Genomic DNA, 26,390 nt, shown 5'->3' with positions numbered 1-26,390 from the left:
AAATATGCAGACACCTAGAAGAAAAGCTTATTTTTAACGAGAATGTCATGTGTGAGGGGAGAAGAGCACGGGGATCCAGTGATGGTTTGCCATGGCAGCATGGGTCTAGAAGCCAGTTGGGGTGGGGAACAGGTGGCAGTGAAAGAGTTAAGCATCTTCCCAAAGCTGCTTCACTGCAAATAGGAGAAGAAACTCTTTGTGAGGGCATCTGGTGGGGCTTGAGGTACATGTTTGGCTGCCAATAGGCCTGGAGGAAAATGTTCTATCCCTTTAATTCAGGCTAAATGGGATTTATTAGCTAATTTGTTTTATTAAAATATTTGTTACCTCATCATTGCTCAAGGCAAGATGTTATTTCCCTGCATGCCATTAAAAACCTCAGCTGCCCATCTCTGCATATTATTCAGCTACTGTTAAAGAGATATTTTTCCAGGCCTGTTGGCAAACCTAGTTATTCCTAGTATAAATCACATTAAAATCAGCATGTTTGGGCATGCCTATATATTCTGTTTATATATTCAAGTTTTTTTTAAATCCCCTGTTATGTTTAAGTTAAGTCTGGCAAGTCACATACAACTGTAGCAACAGCACAGACCTATCGGGCCACCAAGTTCTTAACCGATTATATGTTTGCCTGCCAAAAGGTCATTTTTCCTGCTTCTATAAATGTAATGTGTAAACTCTAGTAGGGGTCCTTGAGCCTGGTGGTCTTGGACCCGTGCATGTTAAAATAATTTCTGTTTTTCTGCTTAAGGAGTCTCTGGTTTGAAGTGTGGTTGTTTCCAGATTCAACCTTTAAGGTGACCTGGGGGAGGGGGCAAAGAAATTCCAGGATAGTTAGTTGAGAATAGTAATCAAGCAACCTTGTTAATAAATATGGGCATGTGCCAAAGTGAGGGATCTGATACCTACAGATGCCCTTTATTTCTGTTTTCAAGAGGACAAAGTTTATATGAGGTTCAGATAGCTGCCTGATACATGGAATGTGACTCTTGTGTTCTTTGAATGTTCTTTCTAAAGTCTGTGGCTCATTGCAGCCAGGCTTACCAAGTGCTTACCGTGATTTGGTGGGGGACACATACGTCTTCCCAGGACCATTCCCACGTGGACAACAGATGCACCGCACCATGCCATCGCCAGGAAGTGACACCGGGCAACACTCTGGCAATGGGGCTGGAAACTCGATGGTACCATTGAATTTTCAGCCCCATTATCAAAGCATCGCCCAGCGTCACTTCCTGGCAATGGCATGGTGTGTTACAGGGAGGAATGTTCTGGCTAGGGAGCATGTGTCCCCCGCCGAATCGTGGTAAGTACTTGGGAACCCTAATTGCAGCACATAATGCATTGTAATGCAAAACAAATGACTGAGCTTTTCAGAGGGTTATTAACAACATGAAAAGTCCTGTCCCTTCAATAGTGACTTAATGTGGTGTTGTTTGCCTCCATGCCATGAGGATCTTCACCTGCCCATTTCCACATATCAAACCTCTGTTAAAGGGACAGGACACTTTTTCCCCAGGCTGTTGGCTAGCTTTGGGGGCGCTGAAGGAAAATTGTTGTACTCAAGACTGAAACAGACTGAGCAAACAGCCTTTGATAAAAAGAAATGTATGGATATATAAACAGATAAAACAGATTTGTAATGGCTCAAGAAAGCCACTGATCTCATCATTATGTGGAACCATGAGAAACCTTTACACTTGTCTAAACCACTTGTTGGTCATGTATTTCTGTTAATCTCTCAGCCTGGCGCTACCAAAGCCCAGCATCTCAGGTCAAAGCTTTTTGTGTCCTTACAACTGAAGTATTAAAGAAATTATTGACTGCTGGTCTTGAACTGTATCACGAAGGAACTAGAATGGTATGTAGATTTTTTTTAAGAGTGAAAGATATCTCAAGGATTGGCAGAAGTAGGATACAGACAAATGATAAGTCAGCTCAGGACAGGGTTACCCATTAAAGCTTGATTACACAACCCTCTCTCTCTTTACATGTCTAAGTCTGATATAATTATAGCATCAAGTCACATTATAAAGGAAAATTCCAAACAGAGCTCTCACAGACATCCATCTTCTTCTTTGAGCAGAGGGAAGTAGGCCAAAAAGTACTATTCTCTGCAGATTTCCAAAAAATCACAAAGGACAGAGCAGGCTTTGTATTTTTCCACTGATCCCTGGCCCTTGCTTTTAAAACCCTGAAGGACATCATAGGGGCCCCCAACCTTTTTGAGCCTGTGGGAACCTTTGCCATTTGACACAGCGTGGTGGGTACAACCACAAAATTCACAAAAGGTGAAGTCAACCACAAAATGGCTGCCGCAGGATGTGGCACCACACCCAGAGAAAGTCCAAGTGCAGAGAATTAGGGGTAATGTTTAAAAGATGAACGAGAGACTAAAAACCAACCCTGTAGTGGCAGTAGCACCAAGACAATCTCATTTTAATCTGCAGAGCCAATCAAATCTTTAGTGTTCAATAGGGCTGCCAGCTCTTCATTGGGAAATACCTGGAGATTTGGGGGTGGAGCCTCAGGAGGGACCTCAGCAGGCATAATGCGATAGAGGCCACCCTCCAAAACAGCCATTTGCTCCAGGGGAACTGATATTGGTTGTCTGGAGATCAATTGTAATACTGGGAGATCTCCAGGTGCTACCTGGAGGTTAGCAACCTGTGGATTCAGTCAGCAGCTGTGCTGCACAAGAGCCACACCTGGTCTAACACACTTTCTGAAAACACTTGGCAGGCACCACATAAGGTGTCAGCAGCCACCAGAGTGCCTACACGTGCCACGTCGGGGACCCCTGGTTTAGGATAATCTCCGCTGAGAAAAAAGAAAGCCAAGAAAGAAGGCTTAAAAAGATGGAGACTTTTTGAAAAGATGTTTCATTTGTCACAAATTCCAGAGGGGTAGCTGTGTTACAGCATCACCCTAAACCAAGCTGCACCCCTCTAAGCCACCTATGCCTCCTTCGGTGGGGAGAGCAGGGTATAAAATATATAAATAAATAAAATGCCATTGACTGCCTAGGATGGTACTAAGTCTGTTGCAGCAAAGTCAAGCAGAAATCCAAGAGCACTTCAAAGACTCTCAAAAGTTTTTCAGCATAGTGTTGTGAGTCAAAGGCTCACTTCATGCGATGAACAGAATATTATTTTTATTAGATGAACAGAGTGGATATATTTAATGTTTCAAGAAACAGAAAAGTGATAGTGGGCAGATGTTGTTTTCAGCATAGTGTTGTGAGTCAAAGGCTGAACAGAATATTATATTCATTAGATAAACAGAGTGGATATATTTAATGTTTCAAGCAACAGAAAAGTGGTAGTGGGCAGATGTTACAAAGGGAATCCTGTTAGAAACAGTTACCAATCAAAGATAATTCAGTCAATTTAGAATGCATGAAGACCACTCTCAGCCATAGACAGATGGACAAAGTAGGATAAACATAAAATCAGACCTAATCAAATCAAGGAAGGTGCAGTCTGAGACATGATAAACAGAACTAATTAGCATCTGTAAAAGACATGTCATGCTGAGCTTCTTATCCTGTCTCACACTCGATGTTCCCTCAAATTTTTCCCCCTACTAAGCAGAGCAGTTCACATCCTGAGTAGGATATACCTGCTGTAATCTTAAAATAGGGTTGCCAAGTGTAAAGTACTTACTGGTGGGGGAGCCTTGCCGGGCTCCGGGAGCTGTCCCTGGATCTGTGCGTATGCGCGCAAAGCGCACGCGTGCTGCCAGCACGTCACCGAAAGTGACGCGCGACACCGATTACGTTGAGACCGTGGCCCCAATCGTCGGAGGGAAAACCATAGAGTTTTCCCTCCGACGATCAGGTCCACGCCCCCAACGTGATCAACGTGGTTGCGTCACCTCTGGTGACGAAGCCACACTGCGCTACGGGGGGCAGAGTTCCCCCCAGGGCCCAATTCCACGGCGGCGGAAATCAGGCCTCCAAAGTGGGGGTTTACCCGCCCCCACTTGGCAGTCCTATCTTAAAATGAGCAATGGGCAGTGCAAGACCCTGCGTGGCTCCAGATTGCTGCAGAGCAGGGCTTGTTAATAAGTGGCCATTCAGGTGCATAGCTTAGAAGGAACACACGGTAACTTCCTCAATTAGATTAGGACTGATTTTACGTTTATCCTACTCTGCCAATCTATCTACAGAAGGGTGTCTGTGTTAGTCACAGAAAAATAAAATAGAACTCCACTGGTATTTTCAAGACTAATAAAATTTATTCCAGCACAAGCCTTCATGAGCATAAGCCTTCATCAGATGTGGAGTACATACTCATTTTACTGATACCTTTACAACAAAAGCTACTGAAGATGAAGAGAGAAGGGGAATTGTAGCAGAGTAAGAAACAGCTGTTGTAAATCCTGTTGTAAATAATTCAGGTGTAAATCTCTGTAAAAGGGCCTGGAATGGTTGGAATTTGCTTGTAAGTGTGATATCTAAATACATTAAATTCTTTTTGATTGGTTACTACAGCTAACTGGCCTATCTGTGTAACCCTGCTTTTCTATGGCTTGTAAATTTAAGCAGAGGCATTCTTAGTGATTCTGGGGCCCTGGTAGGCTTACCAAGGTCCGGTGGGGGATTCGTATCTCTTTCCAGGAGCCTTGCCGCGGGATAGCTATATATGTTTGTAATTTATATTTTATGTCAGCTTCATTTTGAAAGCTGCTTTAAGTCTCCAGTGAGGGAGGGAAGCAGGATAACAATTTTGTGAGTACACAAACCTTGCAAATGCTGAAAAAGCATTTGATACAATCAGTTGGACATTTATGAAAGACGTATTGACTGCTTTCAGACTGAGGATAAAATTTTGCAATCATGGGAATTTTATCCATGGGATTCCCCAAGGCTAAACTGTTTCTGGATTTGTGGAAGGATATGAACTTTTGTGAATCACTTTTGTGAATCATTCAGGAAGCCTCATACCCTGTCACAAATTTTCTTTATCTTTAAGGTGCCACTGGACTTCTGTTTAATTTCTCAAGGGTGTTAAACATATAAGAAGGGCTATGGCAGAGTTATAGAGCATATGCTTTGCACGTACAATTGCCAGGTTTGATTGGCAGTTTGTTAGGTTAGGCAGGGTTCTGACAGCGATTGTTCCACCTCTGGTTGTCATATTTTACAAAAAAACAACAACAAAAAAAAACACCAAAGTAGACTGCAAGAGTTTTTTCACCCCTACGTGCTGGTATGTTTTCTAAGGCTCAGCACAAGGCGACAGTCCAAGGCCAGGTCTACCAACAGGCGGGTAGACCTGTTTTCTGGAGGCCAGCTCTACCAGTACAGTGGAAAGGAGTGGGTAGACCTGTTCTTCAGAGGCCAGGTCTACCAATATAGTGGAAAGAAGTGGGCTCACAACTTTAATGCTACTGGCTTTTTTCGTTTCACAAGGTAGAATTTCTGCTCACAACACTGTGGAGCTTAGAGGGAACATTGTAGTGGAGATGTCTTGATTTGGTCCAGCAAGGCATTTTCTTACATAGATGCGATCTGCAAAATGCATGAAGAACACAGAGTGTTTCCTTTTCCTGTCTGGGAAGTCAGTGTACTAACTAGCTTATCCAACATGTCTGTTCCTGATGAAATAGTTGTACATTTTGCGTACTAATTTCCTCCTGCACAAAGGTTACCTCCATGCAGGAAAAATAGCATCTGTGAAATCATGATGTTTGGAGTGTTGACAATGAAGGCTTAGAGATGATGAAATTCTTACTAGTTGCAGTAGATAGAAATGGAACCCTGCACATATTTGCCAAGAAAATAATGCTAGCATCTAGGAATTAGAAATATTTGTTCATGCCTGTATGGGGCTGGATTCATAAACACTGGTTCTGAAATAGGAAATATTGTTCCCAACATAGGAAGGAAGGAAGGAAGGAAGGAAGGAAGGAAGGAAGGAAGGAAGGAAGGAAGGAAGGAAGGAAGGAAGGAAGGAAGGAAGGCTCGCAACAGTGAATGATTGAACTATAATGCAATTTGAACTGATCCATATAGTGCCTTCCAAGGCCTGAGCTGGAATTCATTGCTAGTGTGCAAAAATTCTCAACACACTTTTGTTCAAGTTTGTGTTGGGTTGACCTGTCCCCTTACACACCATCCTCCTTCACCTGCTAAAGCCACCATTTCTCCTGATAATAATCAAGGAGCAGAGTGAGCAAGGAGGCCAGCAAACCAGGACTGCGTCCACATTGTGATGATTCCTGAAGCTCTCTTTGCAGCTGCAAATGGAGAGGCATTCACAGTAGCAACAGCCTGCCAAGGAGATGTAATAGCTGCATCCAAAACTGGAGTGCTCTTCCTCATAACTTATCCCACCTTACAGACTAGTTTAGCTTCACTGGCTATAAATCAGAAATACTTGGCCATCCCCAGTACAATTTTTAAAAACCACTTCTCTCAACCCACCCAACACATTGCTCATGCTTAGTGTCTTGGGCAAGCTTGTTTTGCTAGTTTAGTGTACCTATGCAGGGCAGTAGAGACCTTATCTCTAGAAAGTGATGTTGACAATGCCTCATTGGCCTCACATAAAAGAATTAGCTTGGCATGTTCCCAGCATGTCAGAAGACTGGGAAAGTGGGCAGCAAGTAGCTTCAAAAATCTGGGGACAGATCTTGTCTCTGAATGCTGCTGTGATATTCAACTCGAGCTGGAGCCCATCCCATATGGGGTCTGATTTACTGTGTACTTTATAGTCTGACATTTCAAAGACATACCATGCAAGGACACTGGCATGGTTCTTTCAAGAGCAGAGAACTACGCATTTTAAATCAACATTATGCCTTTTAGCTTGCTATTTGCCCCTGATTAAAAAGAAGATTTGCAAGTGGGTCTAATAATAAAGTCAACAGCAAATACCTCAGACAAACACTTATTTTGGAAAGAGCATTTGAGGACAGCAGGATATTACTAACAGCAAGAACTTTGTGTACATAAACTACTAATCAACAAGTGCCTTGAACTCACATGGCAGTACAGTAATAGTGTGTACATCAAGCAGTACTATAATATGGCCTTTGAAGGGGGGGGGGGATGATCTACCAGTGTATTGGGTATTATGCTGTGATATAAATAAACAGCCAGATCTGTGTCCTTATGCCCTCAGTGTTCAGGAACAACCCTTATACTGATCTTTTGTTACTGGAAATTTCCAAGTCCGTGCTTTTGAGTATGCCAGTTGAATCCACCCTGGATTCACTAAATGGCTAAAAGAAAGAGGGTTGACCCCAATTACCTCCTGTAAGATGGGAATATTGACCCAAATCACAGGGGCCATCATGAGGATGAAGGACTGAAACCCCTTTTCACAGAGCTACAGAAATGAACAATATGCTAGTATTTGTTTTTATGAACAAGACACTGAAGGTTTCTAGCAAGCCATTCATTTCCCTAGCAGATACATCACTACTGCCATCACCTCTGCTGTTTGCTTCCTCTTTTTTTTAACAAAGAGGCCATTTTTGTTTACTCTTTGTACATGTCTGTGCACTCACATTAACATGATGTGCCACTTCCTATAGGACTATCATGAGTATGACTGCCAACCTCAAGGTGGGGCCTGGAGGTCTCCTAGAATGAAAACTGCTCTCCAAAGAACAGAGATCACTGCCCAGCAGGAACTAGCAGCTTCAGAGGGTGGATGCTATGGTGTACCATACAGTCTTGGAGAAACTGAAGTCTTAAGAGTAGCCACAGAGGGTAAATATTCTAGGGTTTCCCTTTCTCCTAAGGAAGAAACATCCTATCCCCAGGCACCACACCCAAATCTCCAGAAATTTCCCAAGCCAGAGTTAGCAATCTTAGCCATGGACTCCCCTTGAAACTGATTTTTTTCATAGGAGGAAAAGCCACACATCTCCTCATAACATTACAGCCACCATTTGGACATTGCCAAAAATTGTTTCCATAAGGTGCCACTCCATGCCACTCCTGTTAACATTTGTCAACTGTTCTTCACATCAGCACTAGCAGCCATAACTATCAGGACTGTCATGGAGTCCCCATACATAGGGCGTGTACTCATGATGATCATTGTCTTCTTCCCTGTCATCACCATTGTGAGTACAGAGGCTTTTTCACTAGGAACAGAGAGCCCACATGTGAGTGTTACATGTGCTTTCTTCCATCAGCAGCCATTTCCCCTGAATCCCCTCACTGTGTCTTCAGAAGGCTTTTAGAGGACTTTCAGTTCCTCTTAACTCCTAGATTTCATTTCTGAAAAGTCTGTCAGTTTTGTTTCTGTTGCTGATCATTATGGATCTCACTTTTTAAAAATGAAAGCAAGGAATTCAGAAGAACTTGTAGATCATGTGCTATTAGGGTTGCCAAGTCTTACCTGCTGCTGGAGCGGGGTGCTCCCAGCTTGTTCCTGGAGCACGCACGTGCCGCAACCCCGTCACCCGGAAGTGACACGACTACGCCGGGCACGCTGGGGGCGGGGCCACGACCATCCGAGGGAAAACCATAGAGTTTTCCCTCAGATGACCGTGGCCCCGCCCCCAGCATGCCCTGTGTGGTCGCGTCACTTTCGGGCGACATGCACGTTGTGTACTTGGGGGTGGGGTTCCCACCCGGAGCCCGATCCGCCACCGGCGGGGAACGGGCCTCTGGGGCGGGAGTTTCCCCGCCCCCCCGGGGGACTTGGCAGGCCTATGTGCTATACCACAATAAACATTAGCCAATTTAAAGTCCTCAAAAAAGGTCTCCTGTAGGACACCAAGGGACTGCATGGGACTGATGGAAGCACACATGAAACTGCCTTATTCTGAGTCTATCTAATTACCTTGATCTATCAGAGTCAGTATTGCCTGCTCTGACTGGCAGCTCTCCAGGGTCTCAGACTGAGATCCTTCACATCACCTCCTACTTGATCCTTTTACAACTGAAGATGTAAAGGATTGAACCTGGGACCTTCTGCATGGAAAACAAATGCTCCACCACTAAACCACTGCCTTCCACTAAGAAGGCATCATTGTAGGCAGGCCCTTCAAAAATGCTGGCTTGTTTACATTGCTTGGAGAACATTATTTCCAGAAGGATTGTTTTTTTTAAAAAAAAGGCTCGGAAAGAATGTGCTAGGGACAGGGAAGTCCTAGAAAATGGACAGAGGACAATTTTGTGTGAAAATCCCTTTAAAAACCTGCTGCCATTTGGAAGTGAAGGCAGATGAAAACCTCCATGTGAATGCAGTCTTAGAAAGTTTCCAAGGGTCTTCAAGGGCATTTACATCACTGCTGAGTGGATAGCTGCAATGTGGAAGCCATTTCAAGTAGCTTCTACCTGTGTTTGTAACATGTGAACCACCAACCCAAAGCAGAAAATACGGGCAGAAAACCTTTACTGCAGTTCTTGCAGTCAGAGGGCAATCTCACAATTTTTAAAAAAGCTTATGAGAGCACACAGATACAGTGCAAATAGTATGCTGTCTTACAGGCTGTGGCCACACGGTCATTTTGATCGGGTTTCACCGCTGTTCTCTCTTGCATTTAAAATTGCTGATCAGACGCTGCATCCGCCTCCCGCACCAAAGTGGGCTCAGTCACGCAATCCTCCCGGTTCCCTAGTGAGTTTTCCAACACAGGGAAAACCAAGTACTTTCTGGGTATTTGCACTTTGAATCCATGATTTCGCCAATCTGGACGTTCATCTCTTGCAATGATTGTGATTAGGGTTGTCTGACGGTCCTTCGCGCGATGAGGGTTTTTTTTCCAGCTTCCACCTTTGTGTACATGAACAATCCTACACTGCTTGAAGTCTATGTTTAAACATTCAAGCGCAAATCCCCCCCTTCCAATTCACCTGTTGTTTGCAAGGCATGCCCCCACTCATTGGCTCTGTGCTACCAGCCTCCGATCTCTAAACACCCTTTCCCGTCTGTCCCCTCCTCGCAGTCTGCTCTCCCTTCTCTCTGCTTCTTTCACAGGAATAGGCCCGGTCTCTGAGCGGTTAAAACCCTGGATTGCCTGGCTTCCGGTTTATGGCAGCACGCTAGCAGACTCACCTCCCGGACCTCCTGGGGGTGAAACTGCGCTCCAGCAAAAGGAGGGGGTGCGCAGGCTCACTTACCCCCCCCCAGAGACCCGGGGAAGGGACTCTGGCCATGGAACTTCTAAGAGGTCGCCTCTTCGAGGGCGGAATGCCGGAGAATTGAGGCACCTCAATTCCGAAGGTTCTCTGTGCTGTGAGAGATTTAGTGATGCTGACCGGGGCAAGTGTGGGAGATCAAGCATCAGAAATGAAGCTGAAAGCAAGGTCGAATGACCAATTATAAATGTGAGTCAGCTTTAAAGCATTTTTAAAGGGGAAAAGCTAGCTCCCCACCCCACCCTACTGAACGGGAAAAAGGCGAGCGAGGGAGGGACGCCTCCCAATCACATGAATTTTTGACCGACTGAGGGGGGGAGCAGAAGAAAACGCGAAGAAAACTGTCGAAAAGTACTTACCAAAGTGAATCTAAGCAGTCAAGTGCACATTCAGAGACTTGTAAAAAAAAATTGTGAAAGTAAACAAACGATAAAGATGGTGGGGAAGAAGGACAGAGGAAAACTTTTGAAAGTGAAAGGCTTAGAGAGCCCAAAACCAGAAGCTACCAGTGAGGTGGCTAAGGCTATAGCAGAGTATATGTGTCCTCTACTGGAACAGCTGAATAACTTCAAGGAACAGATGTCTGTAGTAACTCAGTATTACTGATCAACAAACTCAGATAAATGACATGCTGCAAATAATGAAGCAAGATACTGAGAAGGTAAAGGAAGTGGCTGCAACTACACAGAAGGTGAAGAAGAAAGTGCAAAAGCTGGCAAGAAAACAAATCTCCATGGAAGACCAACTGTTACAAGTGCAAACGGAAAAGGCTAATATGATTTTTCGCTTTCAGGGCATGCCGGAAAAATCGGGAGAGAATCTTAAAGAAGTTATGTGTGAATTGCTAGCCCCAGTGATAGAAATGAAGGCAGAAGTGTTGCTGAGCGATATAGATGTGGTTTATCGATCATATTCAGGCTATATAAAGAAAAATAATCTGCCTGGGGAAATTGTTATAAGATTCTCGAGAAGGCATGTGAGGGATGCAATCCTGAAAGCAGTTTCTGGAGTACCACAGAAAGTGGGGGGAAATACTATCAGAACGCTAAAGGATATTCTATTTGAAGCAAGACAACGGAGAAAGAAGTACAAAGAGCTTGTGCTTTTCCTTCAGACAAACTCAATTGGATATAAATGGCTATTTCCAGAAGGCGTTACTTTCAAGTTTAAGGATTAAAAAAAAGATTGACTCTGTTCTGAAAGCCCAAGAATTTCTAAGGGTTCAGCTGGGAAGACCAGAGGACAGGGAAAAAGAAGAGGACAGCAAGTCTAGTGGCGAGCTGGACTCGGGTTCTTCCGGAGAGGACTCTGTGACGGAGCAAGGGGCGGCTGCCCCAAAAAGTCCTTATAAGCTGCGGAAGAGACGAGGAAAAGAGAAGTAAAGGCTGAAAGACTCTGAATTGTGCCTTTGAGAACTGTGAATGGGGATGACTGGGGGTTACTGTTCTTAGTTAAGTTTTAAGAGTTAATGAAAAGGAAAAAGTACTTAAATGTCTGACTCAGTTTATATTGATCTAAATGAAGTGAAGACTTGATGTAATGAAGCTAGTGAGGATCTCCTCTCTTGGGTTTTTAGTCAGTAGTGGGTTCCTATACTTTCTCCCATATATGTAGTCCCCCTTCCCTTTTTCTGTGATAGTTTTGTAGTTTGAAAAAAAATAATAAAAAATCCCCTCCGGGGGCTCAAAAAAAACCAAAAAAAACCCTGGGTTGCCAGCGAAAGAAGGGGGGGGATGGTGGAAATGGCTGGTCCTTTCACAGCTGCAGTAAATTTATGGATGGAGTGAGAGAGAAGAGAGAGAACTCTGACAGGAAGCACTGACCTACATGTGTGTGCATGTGCCTGTTGTATGAACTGTTGCTATGGAACGCAGCGGAGTGTCAACTCCAGAGGGGTAACTGTAGGGCAGGTTTGGGCTTTCGCGTGCAGCATGCCTGCAGGTTTGGTCTCCCTGCTTGCTACCCCGTGCTTGAGCCCGGTACGCACGTGCACTCATCTAGCCCGGGCTTGCTGACAGCCCGTAGAACGATGAGCAACGACGGCACCATTCCTCTGAGGCTGCAGCTGCTCAACTGGCTGTTTTCGCCCATCCTTCTAAGCTTCTCCCCTCCCCTTCAAAAGCAGAGGCTGGTAGAAAAGACGTAATAGAGCCTCCGGTAGACAGACAATGGCCCCTGCCACACGGGGGGAAATTGATGCAGGCAAAGTGTGGCTTTTCAAAGCCACACCAAAAGAGACACGCGGCGGCGGGATCACACAGATCCTGTGAGCCGCCGCACAGTTGCTCCCCGGCACAATCAGATGCTGGGGAGAAAGCCACGGAAGTGAGTGCGAGGCCGCCGGCTGTGCATGTGTGCTCATGCGCAGTTCGGCTGGGAGCCTCAATTGCTCCTGCAGACAACCGTGCCGGCGATCCGACGGCCACGCTTGCTGCAGCGTTTTAGGTAAGTTCTGCTCTTTAGCAGGTTCTTTTTTGCTGTGCATTTTCGGCCTGAAGGGCTGGATCGCGGACGGGTGCGCACCGCTTCCCAGATGTTGCAGTTTATTCGTGCCTGTTTGCTGTGCCCCCGATCCGTCCCTCTTCCGGCCCTAAACCTCCCGTGTGACCGGGGCCAATGATGGGAAGGAGGCATTATTTCTCCCGTGTTTGTATTGGAGGCCAAGTGGGAGCGGTGATTCAGCTGTGTACATATGCACATGCACAAAGCAAAAAAAAATTTAAAAAAAACTTCTCGCCGCACCGCCCCTTGGGCAGCACGGTTATCTGGATGGTGCCTGGAGCCTCATCGTGTGATACAAGCGGTTTGGGGAGGGATGTGTGATCATCCCAACCCCCAAAAAAATTCCCGATCAAATTTATCACAGGAACCAATCACAATAAGCTTGCTGTGTGACCATAGCCTCAGTTTCATAAAGGGATCTGCCACCATCAGAGACAACGGCGGTAGAAAGGGATCAGTAATCTTGACTACGTGGACCACAGCATCCCAGACTTCAGGTAGGCTGGAGAAAGCAAATATCTTCTCTGAATAATAGTTCCCTGATGATGACTGGAGTTCCCAGATCCATCACCTTAATGTAACAAAATTCAGGTGGGTAGCCGTGTTGGTCTGAAGCAGCAGAACAAAATTTGAGTCCAGTGGCACCTTTAAGACCAACAAAGTTTTATTCTGGGTGTAAGCTTTTGTGTGCATGAAAGCTTATACCCAGAATAAAACTGTGTCTTAATATCCAGGGACTCTCACACAATAGAGAAAGTTAGGCAGGTGAGTTCACGGATAAGCCTCCAAGGTTATCTGTCTCACCATGAAAATTTGGAACTTGTGGGGACACATCACACAGAAATGGAGGTTGTTGTGTACTTGATTTTTTCCATAAAACATCGAGAGAACCAGTGTCATTCTACCACACTATTCTAAATAGGGTTCCCAGCCCTGGTTTGTAAAATACTTGATTTGGGGGTGGAGCTTGGGCAGGGCAGGGTTTGGGGAGGGGAGGGACCTCAGAGTCCACCCTCCAGATCAGCCATTTTCTCCAGGGGAACTGATCTTGATTGCCCGGAGATCAATTGTAATAGCAAGAAATCTTCAGGTGCCACCTAGAGGTTGGCAACCCTACTTTTAAAAGTAGGCACCTTGTTCAGTGTATGGGCATGGCATTATGTCATGAAAGACCAGACAGCTGAACAAAATGGTCTGAGCTAGTTCAATAAACTGAACTGCCTCTAGAGCAGGGCCTTTCCCTAGATAGCAGCTGCCCATCAGATGAGACAGTACTGAGCTAGGTAGACCAACAGTACGTCTTTTGCAGAAGGCAGTTTAATAAGTTCACCTGTTGAATTCCAGACAATCACAAAGCAGTTAGAAGCACAGGAGCCAGGCCAGAAAAAGTAGCAACCTAGGAGAGCAATCCTAAACTGCTCTACTCAGAAGAGAGTCCCCTTTTATTCAATGCAGATTACTCCTGGGGAAGTGTTCCTTTGGATTGCACCTTTTTGTCTTGAGGCAATGAATATATACATATCCATGGAGATTTTAATGTAGATTTGCCTTTCAGCAACAGAGGGCAAGTTCTTCAATAGGATTCATACCCATTTTGTATAAATTGCTATAATAGGTATGGTCTGGACTTTGCCACTCCTGGGCTACATGCTGTCACTGTGGGGTGTACAAAGTATAAAGGTTAGAGGGAATCACAGCCAAAGCAAGCGGAGCAGACAAGAAGCTCAGGTTTGGAGTGTTTCCATCAGCAAGAAATCGACCAAGATTGCAAAAGAGCACACTTTGGGACACTTCTGGTTGGCACTAGACTCAGACAGTACACATTGGCCAGCAGGGCAGAGTGTGAGGAAAGAACCAGAGAGAAGGCAAGCACCTCCTCCCCCCCACCCCGCTTTCCATACCCTGTGCAGAGGTTGCAAAAAAAATAATACTTTAAAACTTTCCGCTGTTTGACACAATTCTGGGAACATATCACATAGTATCATTAAATTATGTAGTAGAGAGACTGTGGTGAGTAAATTAAATAGTTCTCACTTTCAGTTCACTGCACTGAATCATCAAGCTGTGCTTTAATTTATCAAATAATCCGCCACACACACACAAATAAGAAATCCTGCAGTCAGATTTTGTGAACAGGGACTTCTTGCACAAGCACTCACACTGAAGGGAGGGACTGTGGCTCAGTGGCAGAGCCTCTGCTTTGTATATAGAAAGTCCCAAATTCAGTCCCCAGCAACACCAGTGAAAAGAATCAGGTAGTAGAGAATGCAAATGACCTCAGCCTGAGACCCTGGAGAGCATTTGTCAGTCAGAGTGCACAGCACGGACCCTGATAAACCAATGTTTTGACAGTGTAAGGCCACTGCATGTGTCGCTATTAAAAGTTATATGCACAGGGTGGGGAAGCACATGACATAGAGGTGAGCTCTCATGTTCAACTGCATGTCCAGCCTATGGGCTTGAGCACTGCGTGAACCAGCCCACCTGTGTGTCTCCACATATACTTATTTATTTAAAACATATATATATGCCATAGGGATGCCATTCTCCAGTTGGGGGCAGGGGATCTCCCGATTTTCGGGCCTCTTCCCCACTGCTGTCCAACTGTTCAGCGGGGGGAAATCCTGCCCCCAAATGCGACGTAATGACATCACATGGAAGTGATTTCATCATGTCAGCAAAGCCCTGGTTGGGTGGGGGGCAAAACTCTATGGTAACCATAGAATTTTGCTGGAAAAAAACAGTATGTGTGATGATGACACTTCCATGTGACATCATTACGTTGCATGCTCCCCCCCACTCCCGAAAAGTCCGTCCTCCTCTCCTGCTGCCCTGGCAACCCTAATATGCCACCTTTCCACCCAAATTGGGTCCCCAAGGTGGCAAACATCAAGGCATTAAAATTTTATCCAAAATGTAAATATTTAACAATACAATAAAAACATACAAACAAAAACACAACCAGGGAGGAAGACCAGTAACATTCTACTGGGGGTACATGCAACAAAACAAAGAAGTCTTCACCTGCTGTCAGAAGACAGTGACAGAGTGAAATGGTTGGGAGCGTCTCCTCTGAGCTGAGGCAACAACCAACTCCCCTATGATCATTTCCTCTTTCAGGCCTTCTGATTTTCCCCAGAAACTTTAAAACAGATATACTTCTCCCTTTTTTGCTGAGATTCAATGAGTTTTGCATTATTTAGGAAGTTCAGGGGTAACCCTTTGCCAGAACTTTTTCAGTTCCAAATATTGGCCTTTCCTTTGGTGTGTGGGCCAGTGCCCCTTGACCTTCCCTGCACCCCTTTGCTTCAGGTCTCCCTGAACCCTTTCCATACTTAGACATGCGGGATCCCTATTTAAAAATTTTACAAGGTTATCACACGTTGTAGCCACAGCCTGGATGGTCTCCATAGCTTTTAAAGCCTTGTAAGATGGCCATGAGTCCAACAACAACAAACTCGGTGCTAACTTAACCAGATTTTCCATGTGCTCCTTATATAATGATCAAACCAAGTCCTTATCCTTGCAGTGCTGTCACCTAAAGCTTAAAAGCAGTATTAGGGTTAGCAATGTCCATTTCCTGATCCTTTTAGGGTGGCATGAAATCGTCCCCCTTTTGTGTCACAGTGTGAGCACCAGAAGCCACAGTGCCCTCTGAGCTTCCCGAAAATAATGATTCTGCAGTTTATGCTGCAATATGCACTGATTAAAGGGAAAGGAAATACAGTCAGACAGCTCTAAAGAAAAAGTTACCACTCCATTTTCTCAAGAAAATGATGATAAAAAAATAAGGGACTGGACTAACGTAAAGCAGAGTGACTTCAGCTTAACTAACCCTGTTTAAACTATTAACAGTCTTGAACTCCTGTACATTTTATACATGAAGGCACTGTTTCTGCTTTTTCCTGTCAGAGTTCATATGCTTTAACAATGATATAACAGGCAAAAATTCAGCAGCAACAACAAAACTTTTCTTTCCATGGAGATTCCAGGATGGAAAGAGCTTCTTGTATTGAATTTCTGCCTGCCAAAAAGATGTGAGAAAGGCAGGCCTGTAGCTACAGTGGGGGCATCTCGGGGCTGGCCCCCCCAACTTACTGCCCAGGCCTCCAGACTTCCTATCCAGACAGTTTATTTTATTCTATTTTTCACGCACACCATGGTCACACCAAGCCAAGCTGTCCCCCTGGCCTGCCTGCTGGCAGTGTACCTCTGGCGGGCTGCGAGCGAGGCATGCCACAGGGCATGTCTGCTCCCTATTCCAGCCCTACCCGTGAGCTTCCCTGGGGCCTCTGGCCGGCAACAAACTGCTGGACTTCATGGGGTGTGTGCAAGGGTGCCCCCCCACTTGTTTAAATGGCCCCCAAAATTTAAAAAAAAACCTGGCTACGGCCCCGGGGTAAGGTAAAGAACATAAGGAAATGTGGATTTATCTTTATTTATTTAAATATTAATACCTTGTCTTTCCCACCATCAACCAGTAGCTTCTGAAAGAAGCAGTACCCTAATTCCTGCAGTTCCACTATGGGATCAGTATAAGAATGATGCCCACTTTCCCTCTTCCTGAAGGTTGCTACTGCCCATTGAACAAAGTGTGGCACTTTGGGCCACAGAGCCCAAAATGATGCTGGGATGACTTTTAGGAATATGAACCTTTGTTGAGGGAAGACAGCATTGTGTGTTTTTGTTCTTAAAATATGTGTTCAATACAACTTTTGCATAATCCTAATATGTGTGAGGAGATTGGATTTATGCCCCGCCCTTCACTTGGAGTCTCAAAGGGGCTTACAATCTCCTTTCCCTAGTTGGGGGGGGGGCTGGGCTGGATGGGAAGTTAGGGGGCCTTGATGGTAAACTGGGGGGCCGGACCCTGAGAGGCCCCACTGTAGCTACAGGCCTGGCTCTAAGAGAACTGCTCTTGAGAGAATAGCTCTGAGAGAGCTGCGACTGACCCAAGGTCACACCGGCAGCTGCATGTGGAGGAGTGGGGAATCAAACCTGATTCTCCCAGATTAGAGTCTGCGCTCCCAACCACTACACCAAACTGACTCTAGATTAGGCTTGCCAAGTCCCCCCGGTCGGTAGGGAAACCCCCAGCCCAGAGGCCCATTCCCCGCTGCCGGCTGATCGGGCCCCAGGGGGAACCCCACCCCGACGTACACATCACCCGGAAGTGACACAACCACACCGGGCACACTGGAGGCGGGGCCACGGTCATCCGAGGGAAAACTCTATGGTTTTCCCTCGGATGGTCATGGCCCCGCCCCCAGCATTCCCAGCGTGGTTGCGTCACTTCCGAGTGACGTGGATGCAGTGCGCGCGCGCACTCCAGCCGCCAGCCGGGAGTCCCCCGCTGCGGCGAATATCAGACTTGGCAACCCTACTCTAGATGCTTAAGTCTAGGGTACAAACTGAAACATAAAAAGGACATGTAGCAATACCACTTGTTGAAACAAGTAACCATGTACAATGTTTTGTATTTCTTTGGATTTATGGCACACCATGGCTTGATTTCGTAATGGGAAACAATACATTTTTTTTGTTCCATGCATTTAAAGATATTAGATAACATAAGCTGATGAAACATGGATACATCTCTGTAAATAAGCACACTATAATTAGGTAAGACAGAAAGGTGATGTAAAACTTTTTGTGGAAACCTTTGCTTGAGTAATTTTTAATATGTACCCCCTGAGGCCCGTGGAAGCACTTATCATAAAGCTGAGATCATCCACTGTGCCTCCTAAGTAGCTAATGTGCGAATTTTAATTTTACAGACACTCTGTGCAATCTTCTCAGTGGCAAACACGAAGCAACTCTCAGCACTGTGAAATGTGTGCTTTTCCTGTATAGGTTTGCCATCCTCCAAGTAGCACCTAGAGATCTTCCACTATCACAATTGATCTCCAGATGAACAAGATCAGCTCCCTTGGAGGAAAGAGCTGCTTTGGAAGGTGGACTCTACAGCTGAAGCCCCTCCCATCCCTAGACCCTGCCTTCTCCGGCTCCACCACCCCCACCCCAAATCTCCAGTTATTTCCCAGCCCGGAGCTGGCAACTCTAAAGATATTTAGGCTCATACATACTTCACCATATGGAGTGCAGTAAGTTTCAGGTTGGACAAGTCCACAAGTGGAGGAGGCTTTCAAATGATGGATTCTGCCTAGGAGAAGATCTCCCACAGGTGGGTAACAAGCCCCATCTGAGCAGGTATTCTGTGCAGCCAAGAGGTCTGATGAAGCTAGAGTGAAATGAGAACCAGATTTTAAGACTGCCATCCATTGGGTCAAAAGGGGGCAACATCCCTAAAGGCTACATACATCCTAGTTGCTTTAACTACAGCAGTCCAAGATTAAACATTGAATATAGAACAGGTCAAGTGGATATGCAAACTTCTTTTTCTTGTGACTGATACTAGTAACACAGTGGCCACTACATTGCTTGACACACTGGGAAACACTACCGCTGAAGGGGTTAGCCTTTATTGCTTAAATAAAATGCTTACATTTTTTTAGCAGGGGTGCAACAGATGCCTGTAGCTTGACAATTACAATCAGTGAATCTACCACAATAAAGGCAGTGGAGAGCTCGCGTAGCTCGCTAGACTATGTTATGAACCAGCCAGTCCTTGTATCGAAATCTCAACTCAGCTGTCAAGGAGCTAAGAGGCTTTGGCAAGCCATTTTCTCTTCAATACATCTGCAACAGGGCAAACCTGGTACTTTGTCAGGTTGTTGTAGTGATTACTGAGATAAAGTGCAAAGCACTTTAAAGTTCTGTCTACACACTAAGTATTGGTATCTGTGGGGGGAGGGGAGTAACACAGCAGCATCTTTTGACTAAATCTGGCAGATACTGAAGTTGTGGCTGCCACAGTTTTTTTGTACTGGCAAGTACTTCCTGTGAGGAATCTTGGCAGGAGGTGTATAACCTCTTTAACCCGTTTCAAACAGAGATTATATTTAAATATCTTTAGAACAACAGAATTTACCTCTAAATCTCAGTGACATCTAAAATATTGTCTCAAAGGCTTTCACTTTTTAAGGCATGCCTAGGGATAGGCATACTTACCTAGAATAAAAAGGATTATCCACATGATGAGTGTCCACAAGACTAAAGAGCCACCTGAAATAAAGATTAAAAATGTACATAAATGATGAGGAGGAGAAGGGCAAACCAAGCCTTTGACCCCCTCCCTCAGCCCCAGGTTTGCCATTATATCATTTCTCTTTCCTTCAGTCTATACACATTACGAAGAAGATGGGATGGGTAAGACGCACACTGTCACTCCACACAGACCTTCCTAGCCACAAGGGCTCTCCCTCCCTTCAATGCAGGAGACAGCTCTGTGCACCCAAAAGGCTGCAAAGGGATGATGCCAGATGTGCAAAGCTGTCCTTTTCACTGAAGTGAATGAAAAACCTGCTGTAGCAAGAGCAATGCCTGCTGCATTAGAACATATGCGCATTAGCATCTATTTCTTTTAAATCAGGAATGGTGTATGATAGGACAACTCAGTGCTGACGCTGCAGTTGCAATGCTGACACAATGATACCTCACCAGTGATCAAATTGTCCTGTGATGCACTTTTATACTTTGCAGTCACAGTGTAGATCAAATAGCCCCCGTGCATTTATATGCATCCTTCCTGCACTAAATAAGCTCAAGGCTTTGCACAGGCTAATTTTCACAGCCTGTTTCTGAAAGAGAAAAGCTAAACCCAAAAGTGTTGGCATCTAAAGTCAGTGCTCTATTACTTCGGAATTCATAGCTTGATCTCAGGTTACCTTTGTGTGTGTTTACTTAAAATCTTTCTGTATAAGTATCTACCCACAAAGACTCTCTCCAAGGCACTCATCAACTGCATTTTGTTCTTTTATTCTGTTCTCTGCAGGGGAACAAAACAAAACACTACATTTCGACTCAGACTTTGGAGAACCTGAGTATTCAGACAGGACTTTATTACCTTTGGAGCTGTGTTTTAAAAATCTATCTACAAATACATGGCATACACATAACGCTTAAATGTAGACATAAAGCAAGGACACAGCTTTTAACGCTGTAGGTGCAGTATACCTCGTCCTTACCTGCTTGTCTTCCTTTTTATTTTACTTCATTTTGAATAATAACGTTCCTTAAATCTTTAGAGATTTGCAAGCCTTTAATATGATGAAATGTATTAAAAAAAGACTCAGTCACTCGATTTATACACCCACATCCCCACAACTGTGAATCAATAGCCAGCTAGAAGCAAAGGAAAAGTTCCTTGAAGAAGAGGTTAAGAACTCCGTTGCCATAGATGCTGGGGCAAAGGGGGGTGATGTCCATCTCCAGACTCCCCTGCTGCACAGGACCTACCTGCTCTGGTGCTAGATTTTTTCTCCTCTCATTTACAGGGACCTGAATCCCTCACCTGGTTGTCTGAGCTATCGTCTTTCGCTCGTCGTCTTTAAACACGGCCTCACCTGAGGAAATAAGTTCCTGTGGGTGCAGCAATGATAAAAGGAATGATTCAATGATCTCTTCAGACAGGACACACCCATTTACAGTATAACTCATCATACCTTCTAGACAGTGAGCAATGCCTGAGACACAGAACTGCCGATCCTTTCACCAGCTCTGCAACGAATGTACATTTAAGAATACAGAACTGTATTGTCTTTAAGACAGCAAAGGAAGAGCAGATTGGTTTTTCTTTGTTGTACCCTTTGTAAGGAAATATAGAAGTGAAGAAGAAATCTCTTTTCATACCCATTGTTGCTTTTCTAAAGACATATAGGCTTTTCCCTTACTTAATACGTAGCATTTGTATATTGCTGTTGGATATTCACAGTGCTTCACCTACATTGGACTGTATCCTACCAACAGGGACCCCAAGGACCAGTGCTGTCTGTGATGTAGGGATCAACCGGGGGGCGGGGGGCGGTGATGAAAATGAGATGTCTGTGCCCATGGTGGAGAAGATGAAGATACAATCTCTGGGAAATAAGAAGAACAAAGAATGAGATCAACGTTGATTCAGACTCTGGAACATTCAACATGAAACAGCGATGCAGTGAGTCCTTGGGTGCATCTGTGTTATTCTGTCAGAGGCCCATTCAGTGGGTGCCCATCAGCACAACCACAAAACACCAAGGATAACTGTGCTTACCGGTGGGGGGGGAGCTGTTTCACAGCAACTGTACTTAGTGGTCTGATTGCTGAGAAAGCTGATTCCTTCATAACAGCCGCACTGTCTAGCACAGTGTCATCATGACAGATAACTGAGAAGTTACTGGTGGCTGTGCAGTCTTGTCTCACTACACCCTCTGGAAAACCAGTGTCTGGAAGGAGATTTGGGGGGTGGAGCCTGGGGAGTTGGGTTGTCAGGTCCTACCTGGACACTGTTGGGGGGAGGGGTAGGATGGTCAGCACTAGTTTGGGAAACTCGTGGAGATTTGAGGGTGTAGACTGGGTAAAACAGGGACCTCAGGGGGTACTATGCCACCGAGTCCACTCTCCAAAGCATCCATTTTCTCCTTGAGAACTGATCTCTGTAGTCTGGTAGTCTCCAGGTACCATCAGGAGGCTAGCATCCCCATTGGAGAGGACAAGATTTAGGGAGGAGAGGGACCTTGCAATAGAGTGTTGAGAACTGATCTCTGTAGTCTGGTAGTCCCCAGGTACCACCAGGAGGCTAGCATCCCCACTGGAGAGGACAGGATTTTGTGAGGGGAGGGACCTTGGCAGCGTATATTGCAATAGAGTACCCTCCAAAGAAGCTCTTTTCTCCAGGAGAACTCATCTCTGTAACCTGGGGACCAGTTGTAATTCCAGGAGATCCTTAGCCACACTGGAAGACTGGCAACCCTGTGCATGCTCCAAAGCCAAAGAAAAGACACACAGAGCCCAGCACAGCACAGCTGGTGACTGCCTGTTCTTCCTCCCTCCTTTGCCCGGGCAGGGTGGAACAGGAGAAGACAAGCAAGGTGATGCAGTATGTGGCACAGGGGCCCTCAGAGCTGTCACTTGTAGGGTTGCTAACTCCAAACTGAGAAATCCTTAGGAGATTTGGGGGGCAGAACTTGGAGAGGCCTGGGTTTGGGAGGGAAAAGACCTCAGCGGGGTATAATGCCATGGAGTTCACTCTCAAAAGCAGCCATTTTCTGTGAGGGAACTGATCTCTGCCATCTGGAGATCAGTTGTAATTCTGCGAGATCTGCCCCCCTCCCCCCCCCCCCCCGGAGGTTGGCAACCCTACTTCACATCACCAGCAAATCTCTTTTGGTGCCCCTGGAGCCTCCCCCCTGCCCCACGCACACACCCTCTGGCACCCTAAGCAATCGGCTGGTCTGCCTAGTACGTGGAGTACCACTGGTTTCCAACTTTTAACCGTGTCCCTCGGGTTGTAACAGCAGTTTTAACTGCAGCTAGTAAGCTATGAAAACCTTCACCTGCCATTCCTGTATATTAAACCCCTATTAAATGGACAAGACATTTTATTCCTGGCCAGCTGGCAACCAGTAATAAACAACAACCTTGGGAGGTAGATTAGGCTGATCGGCCCAGGGTCACCCACTGAATCTCTGTTCACAAGTTACATTGAGTGAATGTATATACAGAACACACTTAGGGTTGCTAGGCTGTCAACCAGCAGGAGACCTGGGGCAAGAATATGGGGGGAACCAGCCACCAGTAACGGCATGCTATCACTTCTGGGAAAACATGGAAGTGGCATCAGTTCTCTCTAGGAACTACTTAAAGAGGAGAAAACTTGGAAGTGATATCAGTAATCCCTAGGAAATGATAGAAACTGTGGTCTTACCACAGAGTGTCTGATAATTCATAGACAGAGATAATGTCTTTTCCAGAGGGAAAAACACACACCGATGTCCCAACAGCCATTTTATTTATTTATTATATCTGAATGGAAGCAGGAAATGAGATGCAAGTGTGGAGGATCCCCTAGCCCCACTGGGGGACTCCAGATGGGGTCTGGAGATCTCCTGGAATTACAGCAGAGATCAGCTCCCCTGGAGAAAATGTTGCTTTGAAGGGTGGACTCTATGGCATTGTACCTACAGAGGTCCCTATCCTCCCCAGGTTCCATTCCCAAATCTCCAAGAATTTTCCAACCCAGAGTTTGTAATCCTAAACCCTAAGTATACTTGATCTTTTTAGAATACATGCATAGGGTAATTCTCATGCTACCTTCCACAAACGTACAACCGAACATGTGATACCAACCCCACATTTACCCAGGTACTCGTCCCTGGTTTTAACTGCAGCAATTGCAAAGTGAAGGCACATTGGCTCTTTCTTACAAACACATATGCACATGTGTTAATCTCCCGTAAAACAGTTGCACTGTTTGCTGTTTAAATTCTTAAAATGGATGGTAAAGCCTACAGTTCAGGACACACACAAAAAATCTGTCTCCTAAGGCTACATATTTGGAGGCTCCACTGGGAGTTTTTTCATGTTCTCTCTCGGGTGGGGCAAGAATGTTGGTAAGTGGGTAGAGCTGTTGGGTGTGCCTGCCCTGCTTTTGTTCTGCATGCTCAGACTCCAATTACTAATGCTGCAGTGCCAAATTTTTCATCTTGGAATCTTGATTCAACAAACCACCTTACAGTCAACAGCTCTCAGCATGTCAGGGAACCAAGCAGAGTTTCAAAAAAGGGAGAATTGGGGTTTTTTTTTTAAAAAAAACAACTTTGTATGTGAATACCACTTGTACACGCAGAACAATGCTGTTCTAATGGGATCGAATCCAAATGCTAATCGCAGTGCAAAATAAACCATTGCTTGTTCCCTCACACAATACCTTTGGTCTTCCAGGATATTAAGCCAAAGGGAGGAAGGAGCAATTAGATGGCAGGGGGGCTTAAATATCCTTTCTCTTCTCAGTCAAATGCTGCAAAAAATAAGGACACTAACAGGAGCATAAACTAAACTATGGCTTGTCACTTCTTCCCTTTCTGTAATAAGATTTGAAAATTAACTGAGTGTTCCAGCAAAGTTCTAAGCACTGCAGGAGAAGGATCTCCTCACGGAATGTGGAAAATCAGTTGGGTTACCAGCCTCCAGGTGGCATCTGGAGATCTCCCGCTATTACAGTTGATTTCCAGATGACCGAGATCAGTTCCCCTGGAGAAAATGGCTGCTTTGGAAGGTGGACTCTTTGGCACTATACCCTGCTCCTCCCCCAACCCCACCCTCCCCAGGCTCCACCCCTCAAATCTCCAGGTATTTCCTAGCCCAGAGCTGGCAACCCAAAAAATCAGGAAAACCATGACAATTGCTATGGACCTGGTCTGGAGGGACTGTGGTGTGGAAAGGCCTTCTTCTGAGACCCACACATGTGGCTACGTTCTTAACAATGGATTTGTTTTCCAATGACAAAAGCTACCAGTTTGTGAAGCATATGAAATAACTTTCATGAACACAAACAGAACATGTGCAGGCTGGTCTGTGGGAATCATGTTTGCTGAAGGATTCCCAAATCTACAAGTAGACCAGGGGTCCCCAGCAAGCACATAGCCAAGATTTTTTTTTGGGGGGGGGCATTTAAATTTAAAATTCATTAAATTACCCTGAATGCCTGTCTTTAAGGGGGGTTATTGGAGATGTATTGAAGGTGCCATTCTTAAGTGCCCTTTTAAGCTTTCTTGCCCTGTGGAAGGGAACTCAAAAGGCATTTGAATGCCAGGTCCCGTGATGCCCCCCAAGATTCCACAGTGGGAGGAAGAGGGATGCTGGAGGGCAAGCTGCAGTGCTCTCACCCTGGCCACTGCAGGCAGCAGGGGGGGCTCTCCTAAAACATAAGGTTTCTGGCATGGCTGTTTGTGGGGTGGGGCTTTTTTTAAGGGGACAGTGCCCCGAAATGCCCCACTGAGCCTGGTCCTCAGGCAGCAGGGGGGTCTCTCCTAAAACATAAGGTTTCTGGCATGGCTGTTTGTGGGGTGGGGCTTTTTTAGGGGACAGAGCCCCGAAATGCCCCACTGGGACTGTCTTTTTGAGCCCACAAGCACCTTTGGAATTCTGACACAGGGTGGTGTGTGCCATAGGCCCATTGCCAGAGCAATGCGCTGCGTCAAATCCTGGCGACGGTGGGTGCAACGCGTCTCGCCGTCCCCACAGCACGGATTCTGCGAAGTCATACGATCCCGCGCCGCGACTTGGCAACCCTAGTGTGCAACCATAAAATGGCTGCTGCAGGAGGTGGAGCTAGGGTTGCCAGGTCTTATCTTGAGCTCGGTGGGGGTTTCCAGCTTGGCTCCTGGAGTCTCCTGGCGTGCACGCAGAGCACACACACCGTGATGACATCACCCAGAAGTGACACCATTGTGCTAGGCACATCATTTAGGGGATGCTCTAACATTCAGGTAAAAACTCTATGGTCACCATAGACTTTTTACCTGAATGCAAGAGCGCCTCCCCCACAACGTACCCGACATGATAGTGTCACCTCCAGATGATGTCATCATGCTGGGCACGTCAGGCATGCTGGGAGTCTTTGGGGGTGGAGCTCCCCCACCGGCCAGCTGGCTACCAGAGGATTTGGGACCAGAAATTGAGGGAAACCCTGCCCCCATTGGGGGTTGGCAAGCCTAGGTGGAGCAAACCACAAAATGTCAAGTAGTGAGGTTATTTGTAACTATAATAGTACATCTTCAGGCAGTAGCTCTGTTTTTACAGGATGCCTTTCAAAGTGAGTGTATTTAAAAATATTTTCTTGCTTACACACAGCTTACCTTCAGTCATGTTTTTTTTTAAAAAAAAAAAATTGCACAGC

General features: G+C 45.6%; 1 protein-coding gene across 1 annotated transcript in view; it reads right to left on the bottom strand.

Annotated features, from left to right (window-relative positions):
* Nucleotides 1-21,068, bottom strand: part of LAMB3 (laminin subunit beta 3) — an 84,656-nt gene extending 63,588 nt beyond the window's left edge. Inside the window, exons 1-3 of the mRNA XM_015408717.1 lie at nt 20,972-21,068; nt 19,685-19,738; nt 18,700-18,854 (exon numbers count right to left, since the gene is read on the bottom strand). Coding sequence (XP_015264203.1) covers nt 18,700-18,854; nt 19,685-19,709 — 180 coding nt within the window. The 5' untranslated portion in view covers nt 19,710-19,738; nt 20,972-21,068. The remainder of the gene's footprint in view (nt 1-18,699; nt 18,855-19,684; nt 19,739-20,971) is intronic.
* Nucleotides 21,069-26,390: the final 5,322 nt, after the last annotated feature.

Source organism: Gekko japonicus, unplaced genomic scaffold (genome assembly GCF_001447785.1).
Source record: "Gekko japonicus isolate JY-2015 unplaced genomic scaffold, Gekko_japonicus_V1.1 scaffold2224, whole genome shotgun sequence".
Lineage (NCBI taxonomy): Eukaryota > Metazoa > Chordata > Lepidosauria > Squamata > Gekkonidae > Gekko > Gekko japonicus.
Note: the sequence above shows the minus strand (reverse complement) of the source record. Positions and strands in the feature narration are given on the sequence as shown.